The sequence below is a fragment of the Colobus angolensis genome, unplaced genomic scaffold (genome assembly GCF_000951035.1).
Source record: "Colobus angolensis palliatus isolate OR3802 unplaced genomic scaffold, Cang.pa_1.0 Scaffold515, whole genome shotgun sequence".
NCBI lineage: Eukaryota > Metazoa > Chordata > Mammalia > Primates > Cercopithecidae > Colobus > Colobus angolensis.
In genome coordinates this window covers 2,077,911-2,094,560 of record NW_012118655.1, presented here as the reverse complement: position 1 = coordinate 2,094,560, position 16,650 = coordinate 2,077,911, and the positions used below count along the sequence as shown (strand labels likewise).

Genomic DNA, 16,650 nt, shown 5'->3' with positions numbered 1-16,650 from the left:
GGCTGTAGGGCTCCCCAGGTCCCTTCTGTGCAGTCCAATAGCAGAGAATGAGTCAGAATAGCCATGAGGCGGTCTCTCTGGCACGAACTCCAGGCCCATTTTAAATAACGCATCTAAATGTTAATGCACACTTAAGACAACAGTGCAGCTCATACTCTTCCCAAATTGATTCATTTTGCAGTGGGCCTGATGCAATTTACTCAGTATAAAAATGTCTCTGGCAATTAGGGGAACAAAGGGGCAAAGCTGGCAGGCTACAGGGATGACAAACAAAGCAAGATGATGTGAAAACTGGGGCCAGAATTAAATTTCTTTCCGAATCAGACATTTTTGGGAATGTCAATAGCGAACAAGAAAGGCCTTCTTTGCCTGCAAGAAAAACTTGGGGATTCTCCATTCGGAAAAAAAAAAAAAAAAAAATCAAATCATCTAAGGAATGGTTTTAGTGAAATGCTGCAGCAGCTTTCATGATTCCTAACAGTGTCAACTTAGGTGGCTGGGGTTCAAATGCAGAATAAAGCTAGTGAAATGGTTAGCCAGGCTTAAGCTGCATCAGCAGGTGGAGGTTCCAGATAGCTGAAGAACAAGTCCCCCGGACCCCTTTGCTGTAAGAATCCCTCTGAACAATATGGCTCTGGCAAATATGCTGTAGAAGAGACTAAAATCACTTAGCCTGGGAAAACAAGTGAAGAAGAGATATAAAAACTATCCTCAAAGGGAAGACAGACTGCCTTGTTAGGAGAAAGTAAACTTGCTCTGTATGACTCTAGAGGACAAATAGAGGATCAGCCAGATCATGGTGAATGAGGAGAAGGAACGATCATGTGTGGGGTACTCATATGATTCTGGGTGCTTTGTATGCATTATTATGGTACTACTTCATAGGGAAATTGTAGTATTAAATGAAATCATATGTCTTTGCATTAAGAACATGGTAAGTACTCTATACACATTGGCTCTCATTGTTAAAAGCATTATTTTCACAAAGATCCTATAAGGTAAGCAGGTATTACTATTGCCATTTTGTGTATACAACACAAGAGGTTTGGAGATACTGAATAACTTTTTAGAGACAGTCATTACCTTTCCAAGGTTACACAGCCAAGGGGCCATTAGCAAGTTCTACCTGGGAGCTACAGCTGCTCTACGATGGGGTGATCTGTTTTGCAAGTTGGTGAGCATTCTCCTGCTGGGGCCAGGCAAGTCAAAGCCAGGTGGGCTTTGGAAGAGCCTCTTGCATTGGCTTGGGGTAGGGGATAAACAATTTGAATTCAATTACTTTTAAGGTTCATTTCTGCTTCATGATTCTATGATTGAAATATTTTTCAAGCTCTGCTAGCTAGATTATGCCTTTAACCCATAAACAGTCATGTAGGAATGTGAAATTGGAGAGGCAGTCATGGATGAAGGCCACGGACTAAGGACCTTGGACATATGATGAAATACAGGAGTTTTTATTTCCATCTGATTTCTGGCTTTGCCAACAACCACATTTTCTGGCTCACATCCCATACACAATGTAACCTGCTGCCACCAGCTCCTGGAACCCTGGAGACTGTCTGTAACAAGGTGGCAGAAGTTAAACAAGAAAGTTGTTAGACAAGTGAGGTTTTTTAGAAATGGAAGTCATCTGGGTCTACTGAGAGGATGAGCCAATGGTCACTAGGAAGCTCCCAGGGCAGGTGACCAGGCCACTGTGAGAACAGCTGGAAGACTCCAGACAGGGAAATCACTCTGAGGTCTGCAGGTGAACATCCAACAGGATGCCGATTAGAATTTCATGCAGTCACAGAGAAATTTTAGTTCTAAGACAGAGAAACAAAATCATGGAGGGAATCTTTAGGGAACAGTTGGACAGAATGTAATTGGAATTCATCTTAGATTATCTGAAAAGATAAAACACTCAACAGAAGTCAGTGTGGTTAAGTGGTGAAGTAAAGGCTAGTAAACTAAGGAGAAGGAGGAATTGGGGGAAAATTACTAAGTAGAAGTCCTGACTGGAAGAATAGGAAATATGCAGGAAATAGCTCAGGAAATTGGAGGAACTAAAAGGCACACACAGACAGGGCAATCACCAAGCACGGGAACCATATCATTTCCGAGACTAACATAGGCCAGCAATTGATCGGCAGTGTAGGATGGTTAGGGCCACAAATGGAGATAGCCCAGGCTGAAGACAGTCATTCTATTGAGGTTGGGCAGAAGGAAGTGAGCTGTTATGAAGAATAGAGATGGAATTTTGGTCAAGAGCATTCTAGATGCATTCTTTCAAAGAGTTTCTGGTCCAATTAATTTGGGAATTTGTTCATTTCATAAGCATTTATTGACTGTGAGTCAAGTACTGTGCTAGGCACTGCAGCTACAGTGATAAATAGTGCCCATCTCTATTTTTGGGGTGCCCGATTGGTGAGGAAGACGTGTAAGAGAACAAACGTGGCCCAGTGCTGTGAGAACACTAATAGAGATGTGCAGCAGGCAGCAAATGGTGGTGCAATCAGCTCTGTTCACAGAGGGTCTGGAGTCTCAAGAAAGGCTTTGTGGAAAAGGAGGTAGGAGATTCCTTCTTGGAGGAGAAGATGGATTGTTCTTGATGGTCGGGAAGGTGAGGGAAGGCAAGAGGGCTTGAACTGGTTTGCTTCACAGGGGGGCAACTGTGGGTAGTTTGATACAAACGAATCATGGGTCCAGAGAAATGGGGTGAGCCAGGCTCAAGAGGGGTGAGGCTTGATTGGTGGCTTTGAGTGCTATGCTAATAAACAGCTCACTTGATCCTGGGTTTCACAGGGGACCCCCTAAAGGATTTGAGGCTGAAGATTAACAGCCCGTGATATTCACTTGCCAGTTCTCTCATCTGGGTCTTCATTTGCTCCAATATGGGACTTTCTAATGCCCAGAAGTCACTGAGATGATCATTCTAGGACTGCAAGGAACGTTCCACAGAATGAATGGCACAATGCAAAATACCAATCTGACTGTGGGTTCTCCTTCACACTACTTTTGGTGAATTGAAAGCCTGGATCACATAGTGGGGCTAAGAAAAAAGCAGCCTGGCCCACAGCTCTTTCCTTAGACTCCCATTATGTGTATGTCATTTGAGCTAAGTTGCCCTGTAGGGTGGAGCAAGGTCCCAGATCCTCAGGCAACCTGGTGCCCTTGGGTGAGTGATCTGAGGAAACACCTTTAGCCGCTGGCAATGGTAGGTCTCATGCCCTGGGCTCAGCCTGCTCTCTCAGTGGCCTCTCCTAGGGACCCTCCCTTTTCTTACCACCACAAGACTTCCCCACTGGCAGGGGGAACACGATCAGTCATTGGAAAGGAGTGGGAACACTCATTCACTGAGCTTACTGATGTAAGATTCTCCCAGGAATAGACAGTGCACCAAATCTGTATGTAGACTTTGTGAATCCCTTTAAATTCAAAATCCCCAGGCTGCTATGGCTCTTAACTAAGGCTCTGAACCATAAGAGAATGCATTTCTGTAAAAGCCAGGGGTTTAGCCAGGCATATGTATGTGGTTCTCTAAATAAAACAAACAGGAAAAGGCAAACTTAGAAGCAGGCCAAGTAATGAGAAAGAAGGAGGTTTGCTTTGAGGCTAGGCATGAATGCAGAGGGGAACTGGGCTACTAAGCGGGTCATGGTGTTTCCTCACACTTGGGCCATCAGCTCCAGTTGCCTGGACAGTTTTCTTACAGCTCAAAGAGCTGGCAATTCCATCACCCAATTCCATCACCCAGTTCCATCTCCTCACCACAGACTTGGTTTTTGAAGGTGAAGGCAACCGGGTTGGAATGGAGCTTCAGGAGACAGGAAAGCTGAGGCCAGACTTTCTGGATAGACTCTCTATGACCTTTGGCAGTGCCGGACATAAGTCTCAGGACTGCCTGCTCTCTAAAACAGGCTTCTTCTGTGCATCAAAGCCTTGCAACTTTGCCCTTTATTGTGGACAGGAAGGATTGTATACACACCATAGAAAAATGCAGCTGGGTATTTATAAAGCATAAATAATGGTTAACAATGATAAATAAATAAGAATGCATCCTTAATTATCAGCTGGTAATAGGGTAATTACCATCCATGGAGTGATGATTGGGAGCAGAGACAGTGGAGCTGGATTAGCTGGGCTCAGATCCAGTCTACTCCTTACAAGCTGTGCAACTCTAGGCAGGTTACTTAACCTCACTGAGCCTCAGCTTCCCCACTGTAAAAGAGGTAGTGCTAGTGCCTCCCTCACCAGGTGGTGGTACATATAATATTAGATCAGCTGACACATATAAAGCACTTAGAACAACGCTGCCACCAGAGAGTAAGCATCAAGTGACTCTTCCTCTCTCTCTTCCTCATTATCATACAAATTACAGGAGATGAAGGAAGGGAGGCGAATTCCTACCTGGGATGCCAGGTCCTGTCCGATCCCCCAGCCAGCAGCCTCATTCTCTCCCTATCTTTCATGTGTTGGCACTTAAGAGCCAACAGGGAGAGGACCCTGGGTCCCTGCTGACTGTGGGGAGAGACAAGCTGGTAACTGAATGGTCACAAGGCTGCATGGTCAATGCTATTTGAGAAACCCAAAAAGGGCTTTTCAGAGGAGAGGACATTGCATGTGTAGGGGTTTCTGTAGTGGAAAAGGGGTTAAGGGCAATCCATGAAGAATCCCCACCCCCTATGGCTACTCTTCTTGCTAAGTGAGGAGTGAAGGGGCAACAGGCCAATCCTGGAGTCCTGGCTCATCCACTGAAACCCACTCATGCTGGGGTGAAAAATAGTTGCATGCACGGATTGTCCACATAGGTACTTGGAGTTTTCGGTGGGGAAGAAGATACTACCAGAGAGAAAGTAAAAGCAAGGGGAGTGCCTGCATTCAGAGGGAGGTCTTCTGGGTATTTGCAGCAGGACATTTGCTACAAGAAGAGGCAGTGGTGATTGTGGGACCCAGGAATGAAGCTCTGCTGTTTGAGGACTGCTTTTGTGGAGAGAGATGGGTTTTCTTGCCACATAAGCCAGTGGCCACAAACACATGAAAGTGAGGACTCCTAGAGCCAGGACAAGGAACCCCGGGCAGGATGGGGAGGAAGAAACCAAGAGAATCACATGGCCACACAGTCCATGATCTGTGTCTTCAGGCTGTCCTTCGCACACGTGCTCTGTGTGGAATGTCTTCCTCTCATCGTCCACCTGACACCCCTCACCCCTGCAGAGCCAGCTCAAGTGTTCTTCTCAGGGCCAGCTTGCCTGACAGCCACCAGCATTCCCATAGCACCCAGCACACAGCGCCCATTACACCCCTTTCCTTATGGCCTCATAACTGTGTCTTGTCGCCCAATTCCAAACCTCGTTCTGAGCTCCTTGGGGCCTGAATGAGCTTCCAGAGTCCAGCCAGTGCCTGGGACTGAGCATGACTCATAGACATTTGTTGACAGAACGCATACGTGAACTATGAGTGAATTTCTTGACACCAGTGTTCTATCACTAAAACTTCTGCACCTGTTTTTACCATCTCCCTCCCCATTGGGAAATGGTGAGGCTCAGTAAACACTTCTGAGATGAGAAGCATCTGTTTCTATCCATTTTGACTTCTCTTTGTATGCAATATATATTTATCATTATGGGATTGGCCAAGATGCCATTCTGACAAGCCACAGGGTTACGGGTATTCACAGTTCTCTCATCGTCCTGGTGTTCAATCCATCAAATATCCAGGGCAGAGTGAGAAAGCAAAAGCAGCGGCTCAAAAGAGCCTCACTACAAGCCTTCAGCTGTCAAATCTCGAAGGTCAGAACTGGCAGAAGCTGATGGTTTTTTTTTTTTTTTTTTTTTGATGCCCATCAATGAAAGCAATCGTGAGTAAAAGTTGTACCTGCCAGGAAAGGAATTGTCCTTTGTACTTCATGGCAACCTTCACAGTTGAGGTGCATTTTGACAGCTGCTTCCTGAGCCCCAGGGAGGGTTATACATTTATCCCTGGGTGTGGGTGGAGGGCAGGGAGAAAATATTTTTCATCTTTCCATCGATTGGAGACTCTTCTGTGATCTTGAACGGGGCTTTAATTTTTAGACCCAGAGCTTAGGCTTTAAAAGAGTTGCATCCTAGAACTAGCTTCAATTGATATGGTATCCATCCACCTAACACAGAACCCCTACTATCTGCTAGGCAGTGTGCCAGACACTGCTAGCATAAAAAGGTGTGCAACCCAAAGTCTCCATCTTCAAGACCTGTGGGCCAGAATTAGATGACCAAATATCAGAAAAGCTCTCCTGAGAAGAGCTTTTCCTGATTGGATAAGAACAGCTCTTAGTTTCCTCAGAGCCAGGCATGATGCCAGGGTTCAACTGCAAGGCTGTCTTGGGAAAACAACATGAGAAAAGAAATGGACCCAGAAGATTTGTGTTTCCCTGTGTTACCCATAACTATAGGCAAATTATGGAAGCTCTCTGAGATTTGGTTTACTCATCTATAAAGAAGGTGAATAATATATATGGTACAGATCATAGTAAAGGTGAAATGAGTTGATAGATGTTGACTCACTTGGCAAACTGAATATGCACTGTACAGATAATTTATCATGAATATTTAACAACACAGTCTCTGCTTCTTGAGAACAAAAAGGAGAGCTGTGGCTCTGTTGTTTACCTGGGACCTAGATGAGAGTCAATACATGAAGTACAAAGAGAACGGATGGATGGGTGGATGGATGGATCAATGGATGATGGATGGATGGATGGATCAATGGATGGATGGATGGGAGGATGGGATGGATGATGTGGGATGGATGATGGAGGATGGATGGATGGTAGATGGATGAATGGATGGATGGATGGATAGATGGATGGATGGATGGTATGGTAGATGGATGGATGGATGGATAGGTGGGTGGATAGGAGGATGAGATGGATGGATGGATGATGGGTAAATGGATGGTAGATGAACGGATGGATGGATGGATGAATGGATGGATGGATGGATGGCAGGATGGGATGGATGATGGATGGATGGATGAATGGATGGATGGTATGGTAGATGGATGGATGGATAGGTAGGTGGATGGGAGGATGGGATGGATGGATGGATGATGGATAGATGGATGGTAGATGAATGGATGGATGGATAGAAAAATGGAAGAATGGGATGGAGCTTCCTTCTGGCTTTAAAATGTTTTGCTTCTCTAGTCCATCTGTATTCTCATTTCCCTGTGGCTTTGGAAGCCATAGTCCTTCTAGAGAGAGAATAATAGATGTGTTGAGAGTATATTCACCTGTGGAGACCAGAGACATTCATGACCTTGGATTCCTTCCAGCTACACCAGCTAATGGGCTGCACAGGCAGGATTAGGCCACAGGTAGAAACTTTGTCACTAGCCTGTCCAACCATGAGTGGGAGAAAAATGGCTCTCCACCTTAAACACAAGTCCTCCCACATCTTTAAGCTTTTTTTTTTGCTTTTCTTCTTAGTGTTTAGTAAACGGTAACATAAAGCTACCTGCTTATGTGATCAACTAATTCAAGCTGAGATGTTAGAGCCATGATTCTTAACTTTTGGTGCACACCCAGAATCCCTGCAGGGCTTCCTAAAAATACACATGCTCATGGCCCACTCCAAGACAAATAAAATCAGAATGGCTCAAGATGAGACTCAATTATACGAAGTTTGTAAAATGTGTGGCTCTGATTTGCATTACTAAAGCTTGTGACCTTCCATGTTAATGGCCGAAGGTCCAGTTCGTCTAAAGAGGACTAGCATTTTAGTAGTTGCTTCAATATTACTACTCAAAGTGGGGAGAAATATGGTAAACCCAGGCATACTCAGTGGGACTGGTACTTTGGGATCCATTTTGAAGAACACAAGTGGTTACTCTGAGAAGGAAGGGTGCGAAATCTGTAACCCTGGCTCTCTTCCTGCCCACTCTCCCATGACCCTGAGCAGCCTGAGAGAAGGGTGTCCCCTAGACAGACAGCCTGGGCCTGGGAGGCAGCGGGTAGGCACTATTAGCACCTGCTCTGCATGTTAATCTAATTTAAGCCCACGACACCCCCGTGAGTGGCACAATTACTACCATTTTACAAAGATGAGGCTTACAGAGATTCTGAGACTTGTCCAAACTCATATTGTGTGTGAAGAATTTCCTCCAGGAACACTCAGACCTCAAGTCTCCCGCCCACTGTGTGCTCAGAGAACCCTGAGCTACACGATTGTTCCTGTAACAAGGTGTCTGGGAAATATGCCCCTGACAAGCCTGGGTGGGAGTTTTAAGGCTTTTAAAAATTATCTTTGGAGCCTTTGAATGGCTCTCTCTTTTTAGTGTAAATCACCTAGACATTAAAGGCCTTATTGTATATTTATTAGTGTGTTATTCAGACCATGGGGGAAAAGAGAGAAGCTGACTCTATGAATGACTTTGAAAGTGAGAAAAAGCTGGGCCTGAAATTAAATCATTGTGACACTGCCACTTGAGGGCATCAATTTCAATAAATGATCACCTTTTTTATTTCTGATCTCATTTATCATGCAGGCAAGATTCGAGGAGAACTTTTGACCATGGAGGCTGAATGCCACAGGCTCTGATTTCCCCAGCTGTCAAGACTTGCCACTTTGCCCTGGGCTGACTGAAGTTCAACCCAGAGCAGCCTGGGAAAAGCAATCAGGTCCCTTTACAGAAGCAAATGCCTGGTGGCATCTTTCCACAGGTGCCCTGCCCTGAGACCATCTCTCGCTCAGCCTGTCTACTGACAGGAACATTTGGGGTTCTGTGCATTAATGGTGAAGGTATCAGTGGGCCAGAAGGGAGGTCCCTCTTTGTTCAGGGAGCAGGAGTCTGGGGTGCGGAGAATTACTTCCTGCTGCCCTACTCCTGGATGGCATCTGAGGATGGGTCGCTGGCATTGCTGGGACAGAAGAGGGGAGCAGAGGGCGGTCAGAACCTCCACTTTAGAAGGTAAGAAGCTACAGCTGCGCAATGCTGTGGTTGTCCATAACCATGCCGCAAATTAGCGGTGGAATCAGGACAGAAACCACACCTCCTGATGGCCACAAATCAATATCTCTTTGAGTTAAATTACCTTGGCACATTTCCTATTAGGATTGTTACTAGTTTTAAAGCTGGGATCTTTGGTCAGAACTGATTGCCTTAAGTAAGTGCTGCAGCTGTATGGGTACCCAGCGTGAATGCAAATTTTTCTTCACTTGGGGAAGGTGGCTGCAGATTTTAATTTAAGGGCAGTGAGTTTGAGGGTTTCCTGATGCAGCTGGGCAGCTGGGAAACAGACCCTTCCAGGGTGCCACTGTGGAGATGAGTCCTGGCTTTGCCACGAGCCTGCAGTTTTGTGTGTTTGTTAGTTTGGTTTTTGAGACAGGGTCTTGCTCTGTCACCCAGGCTGGAGTACAGTGGCATGATCATAGTTTACTGCAGCCTCAACCTCTTGGGCTCACGCAAGCCTCCTGCCTCAGCCTTATGAGTAGCTGGGATTACAGGCACATAGCATCATGCCTGGCTAACTAAAAATATGTATATTTTTGTAGAGGTTGGGGATCTCACTATGTTGCCCAGGCTGGTCTTGAACTCTGGCCCCAAGTGATCCTCCCACCTTGGCCTCCCAAAGTGCTGGGATTAGGGGTGTGAGCCATTGTGCCGGGTCTGAGCCTGCAGTTTGACCTTCATCACATCACATCACATCATCACCCCCCTGGGCTTCACGTTCCCCATCAGGAAACCAACATGGAAAGGGGAGGAGATTAGACTCAAGTATCTTCCGGATCTAGGGGTCGAGGTCCTGCAGAAACGCAAGGCTTTGTGCTGAGAATTTCAGTTCACCACCATACTCTGGGCTGAGTCTTATTTGTGCTTTAAAATGCCCTGACAGCTTATCTTGGCTCAAGCCTGAGTTTCCCTAACGACTTTCGGTTTAAAATATCTTTTCAAGTATTAGTAATTCAAATGATTGGCAACTTCTATCCCCTCGGGGCCCAATTCTTCCCTCCACACACTGTGTAGTTCTGGTCACACATAATAAAGTCCCCAGATACCCGCGGCTGTAGGAGAAAGCCATGTGCTTGGAGAGGAAACAAGACTGGAGGCGGCCTTCTGGGCAGGAGCCCTGGAGAGTGTCTCCTATAGCCTGACATGCCACCCACCCTCAAGCTTGCGTTCCTGCATCCAGGAGAACACCAATTTTACACAGACAATTGATGCTGGATGGATCTTTCTAAGACACATCAGAATGGCAGTGTGGTGCAGTGGATGGCTCCCTAGCCGGCTGCTTCTGCCGGATCTGCCACTAGCGATCTGAGGTCAGCCTCTTAATAATATGAGCCTCAATTTTAAAACATTCACACAAGCACGTGCTGTTGCTATTCTGCTTGTGTCTTCCTTACTGGACTGGATGTTCCTTGAAAGCTGTGACCTTGTTGTCTTCGGCTGTGTCGTCTTTGGCACCTACTACACAAGAGGCACTGAATCCATGATGGTGAGATGAATGTTTGAACCAAAAAGGACCTAGCGTTTATTAGTGTCAACTATAGCCAGGCACCGTGTGAGCCATTTTCCATATGCCATTTCACAACTCACCATTTTACATAGGTATTATCGTATTCATTCAGTTCATGGGGACTTTATGGCCACTAATTTTTAGCTAAGATGTCCTATGCCTACGTGACTGTGACCAGCTGGGCCTAGGCTGTTTGACAGCCCCCATTTCTCTGCTTCCTTGATTCTCTGGTCATTCTGGCTGGGCGGATAAGCAGGCTGGGCACTCACCTGTCTGTCCCCTGCGAGACTCTGGGCAAAGCCAAGCAGCCTTGGCCAACGTGGCCACTCATGCTCTGTGATTCATTAGACCTCACATACTCCGCTGCTCTCCAGGCGACTAGGAAGGGAGCAGCTGCTGTGCTTCTCCAACTGCCTTTCCCCTACCCTCCTGCCTCCGGGTGCTTCCAACCAGCCGGCTGCTCCCACCCCTCTGATGCACGACAGCCGGCACTGCCTGCTCACGACTCAGTGATTTCCGGGGAACTTGGTGGTGTCTGACTTGTCATTCCTCAGCCCACTCCTCTGAGTCAGGCTCTCCCCAGCGACTTTATTATTACAACTTCCTCCCTCATTACTACAAACACGGAATGTTGTTTTCCAAATAGTGGTCCCCAAACCACCATCTCCTGTTATGAGAGGAAGCCAGCCCCATTCATAATCATCACATTCGACATCACCAGGATATCACTGTGTCCCCCTCACTGCTCTGAGCGCTATGCTAGTGAGGTCATCTCTGACATTAAATGGAGTGAGCTTTCAGCAAGGCAAACTGCTGAGTACTGCAAATCCAAAGATTCTTGAGACTAGCAGTGACCCCATAATCAGAGAGCAGGCAAATCTCCATCCTTTGTGATCCCAAACTCTCAACAGTGCAAAGCTGGGCAAGTTTTGATTTGCTAGGGCAAATGCCCTGTTCCTTGTAGCTGGCCAAGACACCCACGAGAGTAGCTCTGCGCTGCAGTGGACGGTCTATTGACTGTCCTTTCTGCTGCTACCTTCTACCCTCACCACACTGATCTCAAGGGAGGTGAGGAGGCTGGCCCAGGCATCTGTAATTTAAATGTGGAATCACTCCTGCTCTTCACTAAACTCCTCCATGGCTCTGCCAGGGCCAGGGGAAAACATCGCTGTACCTGAGATGCATGAAGCTTGGGTCTAAGACGAAGTCCCTGTATATGTAGGCAGCCCCAGACAAAGCCATCAAGTCACTGAATTTGCCTCAGCTCAGTCCCAATTCCTTTCTCCTGCTCAACTCACACCCTCCAGACGACAGAGCAGCTCCTCTGGTGATAGAGGCATTGCCTTGGGAAGAGGGTAAGTTGGGTGGCCAGGTGGACCTTGAGGTAGGTGGCCATGGCACCATGTGGAGGGAAGGCTGCCCTTGAAGGCACTGACATCACATGCCCCAGGGCTCACTTATCTTGAAAGGTCAAATAATCAAAATAATCACTCTCTCTTTTTTATTTTTTTGCAAGATTCTTTCATATTTCCCTTTCTCTTTCCCAGCTCCACCCTTTCTCCCTAAGAGGCTTTAGGTTTCCTGGAAAGAGTCCAGTTTGGACCACGTCACTTCCTATTTCCTCTCTCTGCCTCAGTTTTCTCCTCCTTTAAATGAGAATTCACTTGGTAGTTACGAGCATAGAAAGGTAAAGAGGGAAAAACTATTTGCAAGGCCCTATGGCCAGTCACACCCGAGGAGTTATGTTCCTGACTATGCTACACAGGGAAACAGGCCAGGCCACACAAGAAGGGCTGAAACCCCTCTGGCACCTTTTCTCACACTCGTGGGTATTCTCAGACTCCAACTCCACCTCTCCCAGCCACATCTGTGAATCCCCCCACCCTCCACCAGCATCACAAGGGACTGATGCCTGAGGGCTCAGCAGCCTCAGGCAACAATCCCTGGTCTCTGCCAGGCCTGGTGGGGAAGGAAGGAATGTGGAGAGTGATAAGTCAGAATATGCAACTCTCAGAATATGAGGCGGGGCAAATACCTATAGGATGGCACATAGCCCTGCTCTCAGATAAGAGGCCTTCCCATCCAGGCTCCTTACTGGAGAGAGAAGCCGTGCTGGAGGGAGGCTTGGCGCCAGAGGACAGCTGGTCCCAAACAGGGGACAGTCCAGACACCTGCTATCCCACACTGATATCTGGTGAGTAGAGCAAGAGTCCTTGGTAGCTGGGACCTTCTCAGCCAGCCCAAAGAGGTATTTCAGAGGCAAGAAGATGGATATGAGTTTAGGAATGTGGAGAGCATTTTTTTTGATGCCAAGATTTCATTCCTGATGAGACTGCAGCAGCTTGTAGTCCTTCTAAGTGCAACTAAATACAGATGGGTTAATGGCGGGAAGTAGGGAGAAGACTTTCAATAAATTATGAAGGAGGCCATTCAGCCTTACTGCCAAAGCAACAGACAGGATCTCTCCCCTGCACGCCATGGGGATGGAGGATGGGTAGCAGTCATTGTCCAGGTGGGACCCTTCTGAAAAGATATTCTCTTAGAAGGAAGCCAAGTCTAAGCACAGCTAGACATTTGGGAATTTTCTCCTGTAAACAAGTCACAAGGAAGGATCCTTGTTGCTAAAGTAATCAGATCTGGGGTCCCTCAGTGCTGAGATCATAGGATGGTATTTATACTTACAGAATGAAAAACCAAAAGCCAGGCACAGAGGTGCCCTAGTTTAACTTTGCTTCCCAATGTCACGACTTATAGAGCCCTGATGAATCACTGAGTAAGCAAGTAAGTATCTCCCGAAAGCTTAAAGGTTTCCACTGTCATATGCCTTGGTGGTTGTAGCACAAAGCTCTGTTCCAATCTCTACTGAATTACACTGGTGTAGCAGCCATGACGAATCCTGCTCTGGGGTACCAAATTCCCATAGAACCTGCTTGGATGGCCAAAATATTTTGTCCTTTCCCTTCCTGCCCAACTTCTGCTGGTAAAACCCAGTTTCTACCATATTAAATTACTTTCATTCTGGCCTTTTCACATTTCTTTGGCTGTTTTCTTCTTGGCTCCATCTGAACTTTGGGAAATGAGTATCTTTAATACCCACTCATGAAATGCCCACTCTGGCAGCTGGTCCTCTGGCTTCTGGAAGGGCCACTAGCCAGGGTAGCCAGAGGTACCCACAAGTCAGTACCCAAGACACCACCTAAGGGATATTAGTAGTAATTGTTCAATCTGGACCTACCGATTCAAGGACAATCATGAGTTTGTAAGTAGATGTCACAGACTCTGGAAATGTGTAGCCAAAAGCCAAATCACCTTGTATAAAATCAATTTTGGACATGGAGAAGTACTTACCCATGCTTCCCTGGGGTGGGCATCAGGAGGATCTCTCTTGCAGCCTCATTGTGGGGCAGCAGCTGGGCGATGTACCTTCCAGAGGGCTGCAGGTGCCTGTGCACTGAGACGGCCAGCGTACAGTGCTCACTGCTGCTCCTCATCCATGGACTCAGGATGGTGTGCTTGGAGTCGGCTGAGGTGTTGAGGAGGAGAAAGGAGCCTGGAAAGAGACAGGGAAAATGAATCTGTAGATGTGTTCAGGTAAGACCAGCAGTAGCTCTGTGGCAAGACTTAGAGAAAAATAGCATCAAAATCAGAGATACTGGAGGCCATTATCTCCTTCTCTGCATGCACCCAGCCTTCTTCCTCCGCTCTTAGATTTTCTTTGTAAATAGTATAGCCTGATGCAGGTGGACAGTGGCTGGGCACATGGGCCTTATAGTCAGGCAGACCAAGGTTCTAACCTTAGCTCCCCTACTTCTTACTTCTGTGTCCTAGAGCCTTAGATTTTTCATCTGCAAAACAGGAATAAAAACATCTATTTCAAAAGACTCTTGTTCCTTCCCTTACTAGTTGAATGATCTTGGGAAAAGCATTAACTTTCCTAGGTTTCAGTTCCCTCCCTTGTAAAATGGGGTGACAGGGTTGGCTGAACTCAATAATCTCTTAAGGTTCATTTCAGCTCTTGAGCCTATGAGTCATGTGAACTTGCAACTCTCCCCAGAAAAAGCCCTACAAATCCCCCCTGGTGTTGTGCTCGTGGCAGAGTTTCCCTCTGGAGCAAGCCAATCCTGGTTCCAGTAGCACAGGCTAAATGACCTGCAAGAAACCTACACTCAAGGGGATTACTGTCAGTGTAAAAGCACACCACCATTATATTGTTCCAGGCATTCCCTCTGATACATTAATTTTACTTGCTGCACTTCTGCAATGAAGTTTTGGGCCATTAGATGCTGCTGCTTTTGCAGTAGAAATCTACTTCAACGAGATCCCTGACTTCCACAGTGGGAAGCAGCTAAGGAGTACTCAGTCTTCTTAAACTACTCCTGGCACTTCCAAGGTCTCCTTCTGCAGATAACCCAGTTTCCCAAATAAGCAAATAAACTAGCAGCCTGCAATAAGCAATGGTGCAGATAAAAGAAGGGGATTCCTACCAAGGCAAAGCATTATTCCAAAGGAAGGTGTTCTTCCAGGAATTGGAGATTTCCAACTTTCTTAAAGTAAGTAAAAGTGACTTCTGGTTTAAATCAGGATGAAGCACAAGACTGTGTCTGAGCTGGATCGAGAACGTGAACCCTCTGTACCTGTTGGGAAGTTTCAGCATGGCATATGGTCATGAGAAGTGCTCTACAACCATCAGTAAATAATCTACATTATTACAGTATTTTGCAGTGGAGGAAACATTCTTGTCTGGGCACAGAGGAAAAGAAAAGGGATTAGAACCAAAGACAAAGAACTGGGAAGATCATCTAATTCAGTCGCCTTGCTTTCCTAGAAAAGCAGACTGGAGATCCAGATAGGGAAATAACTTGTCCAAAGTCTTAGTTTGAAGGTTAAGACCAGACTCTAGATTTCTGGACTCCGAAGCAGTACTCTTCTCCTTGTACCTTTTCCACTGGCCCATTTTTGTGTACTTCAGCCTGAAACACAGCCAAGGTACCTTGTGGCCAGAATGTACAACTTTGGAAGTCAGAGGGGCAGGAAGGTGAATGAGGGGCACATGGGCGCCAGACCCAATCCATTTATTCGGTCCATTCCTTACTCCTTTCTGCCCTCAGATTCCGTTTAACGGATGCCTATTTTGAGCAAACATCCAAGCACTGACTGGCTTTGCACTGAGGAGACGACGTGACAGACACAGTTGTGACCTTCAAGGAACTCCAGGTCTGGCAGGGGTGAAGAGATGTCTGCAAGAACTATCAGCACTAATAGAGGTCATAAAGTCAGACACACATTCAGGCAAAACATGTTGGGAGCCTTCAGGAGGGAGGAGACAGGAGGTCCAGGTGGGAAGATCCATAAAGAAGAAGACCCTTGAGCCAGGTCTTACAGGGAGAGAAAAACAAAGATGCTGGCAGAATGGACTGTGCAGAAGTTGAAGGGAAGAGGAAAAAGGACAAAGGTAGATGATGTTTGGCTGCAGAGTAGGACACTGGAGAGAAAACTGAGAAATAAGGAAGGCTAGGGTGATAGGTGGTGTAACCAGACCATAGAGAGCATTGCTTCCTGGCTGAAGATTTCCAGTTTTATTTTGTGGATAATAGAGAGCCAGATATTTCGAGCAGGAGAATGGCACCATCAGAGTGGTGCTGCAGGAGAACTGATCTGTTATGGTGGGGGCAAGAGGGAATTAATATTGACTCAACCTCATCTTGCACCACAAGTCCACACAAGGGCAAGAAGGTGACTAAATACAAATTTGAAGTGTTTGCTATGTTACTGTTGTAAGCAAAGGCAATATGTCAAAGGTGGATGACTGGGGTTTCCAGTACTAGGGTAGTGTGTATCTGTGCAGAGCACATGAGGACCCTGGAAGTATCTTTGGGGACAGAGTCTTGCTCCAGACTCTTTGGGGGTATGGTCTGGGGTTAGGATGAAGCCAGTCCCATGTCCGATAATAATTTACACATAAGGGAGCAGCAGCAACTGTGCCCTGGTCTGAGACCATTCTCTGATGTTCTCAAGTTGGCAGAATGTTGAGTAGAAACCAGGAGATTTTTGAGTTACTGAAGGGAAGGATGGGGGCAAAATAAAGAAGGTATCCCCGTCCTTCTCAGGAAGATTATACTTATGCACATGTGCACACGCACGAGAAGCTAAAAAAATCCAGCTGAAGGTGTTGG

The 16,650-nt window shown here is 46.5% G+C and overlaps 1 protein-coding gene across 1 annotated transcript in view; it reads right to left on the bottom strand.

Annotated features, from left to right (window-relative positions):
• Positions 1 to 16,650, bottom strand: part of ALK (anaplastic lymphoma receptor tyrosine kinase) — a gene marked incomplete at its 3' end in the record, with an annotated part of 732,271 nt that overhangs the window by 325,096 nt on the left and 390,525 nt on the right. Inside the window, exon 4 of the mRNA XM_011960583.1 lies at positions 13,826 to 14,027. Within this exon, the coding sequence (XP_011815973.1) occupies positions 13,826 to 14,027 (202 nt within the window). The remainder of the gene's footprint in view (positions 1 to 13,825; positions 14,028 to 16,650) is intronic.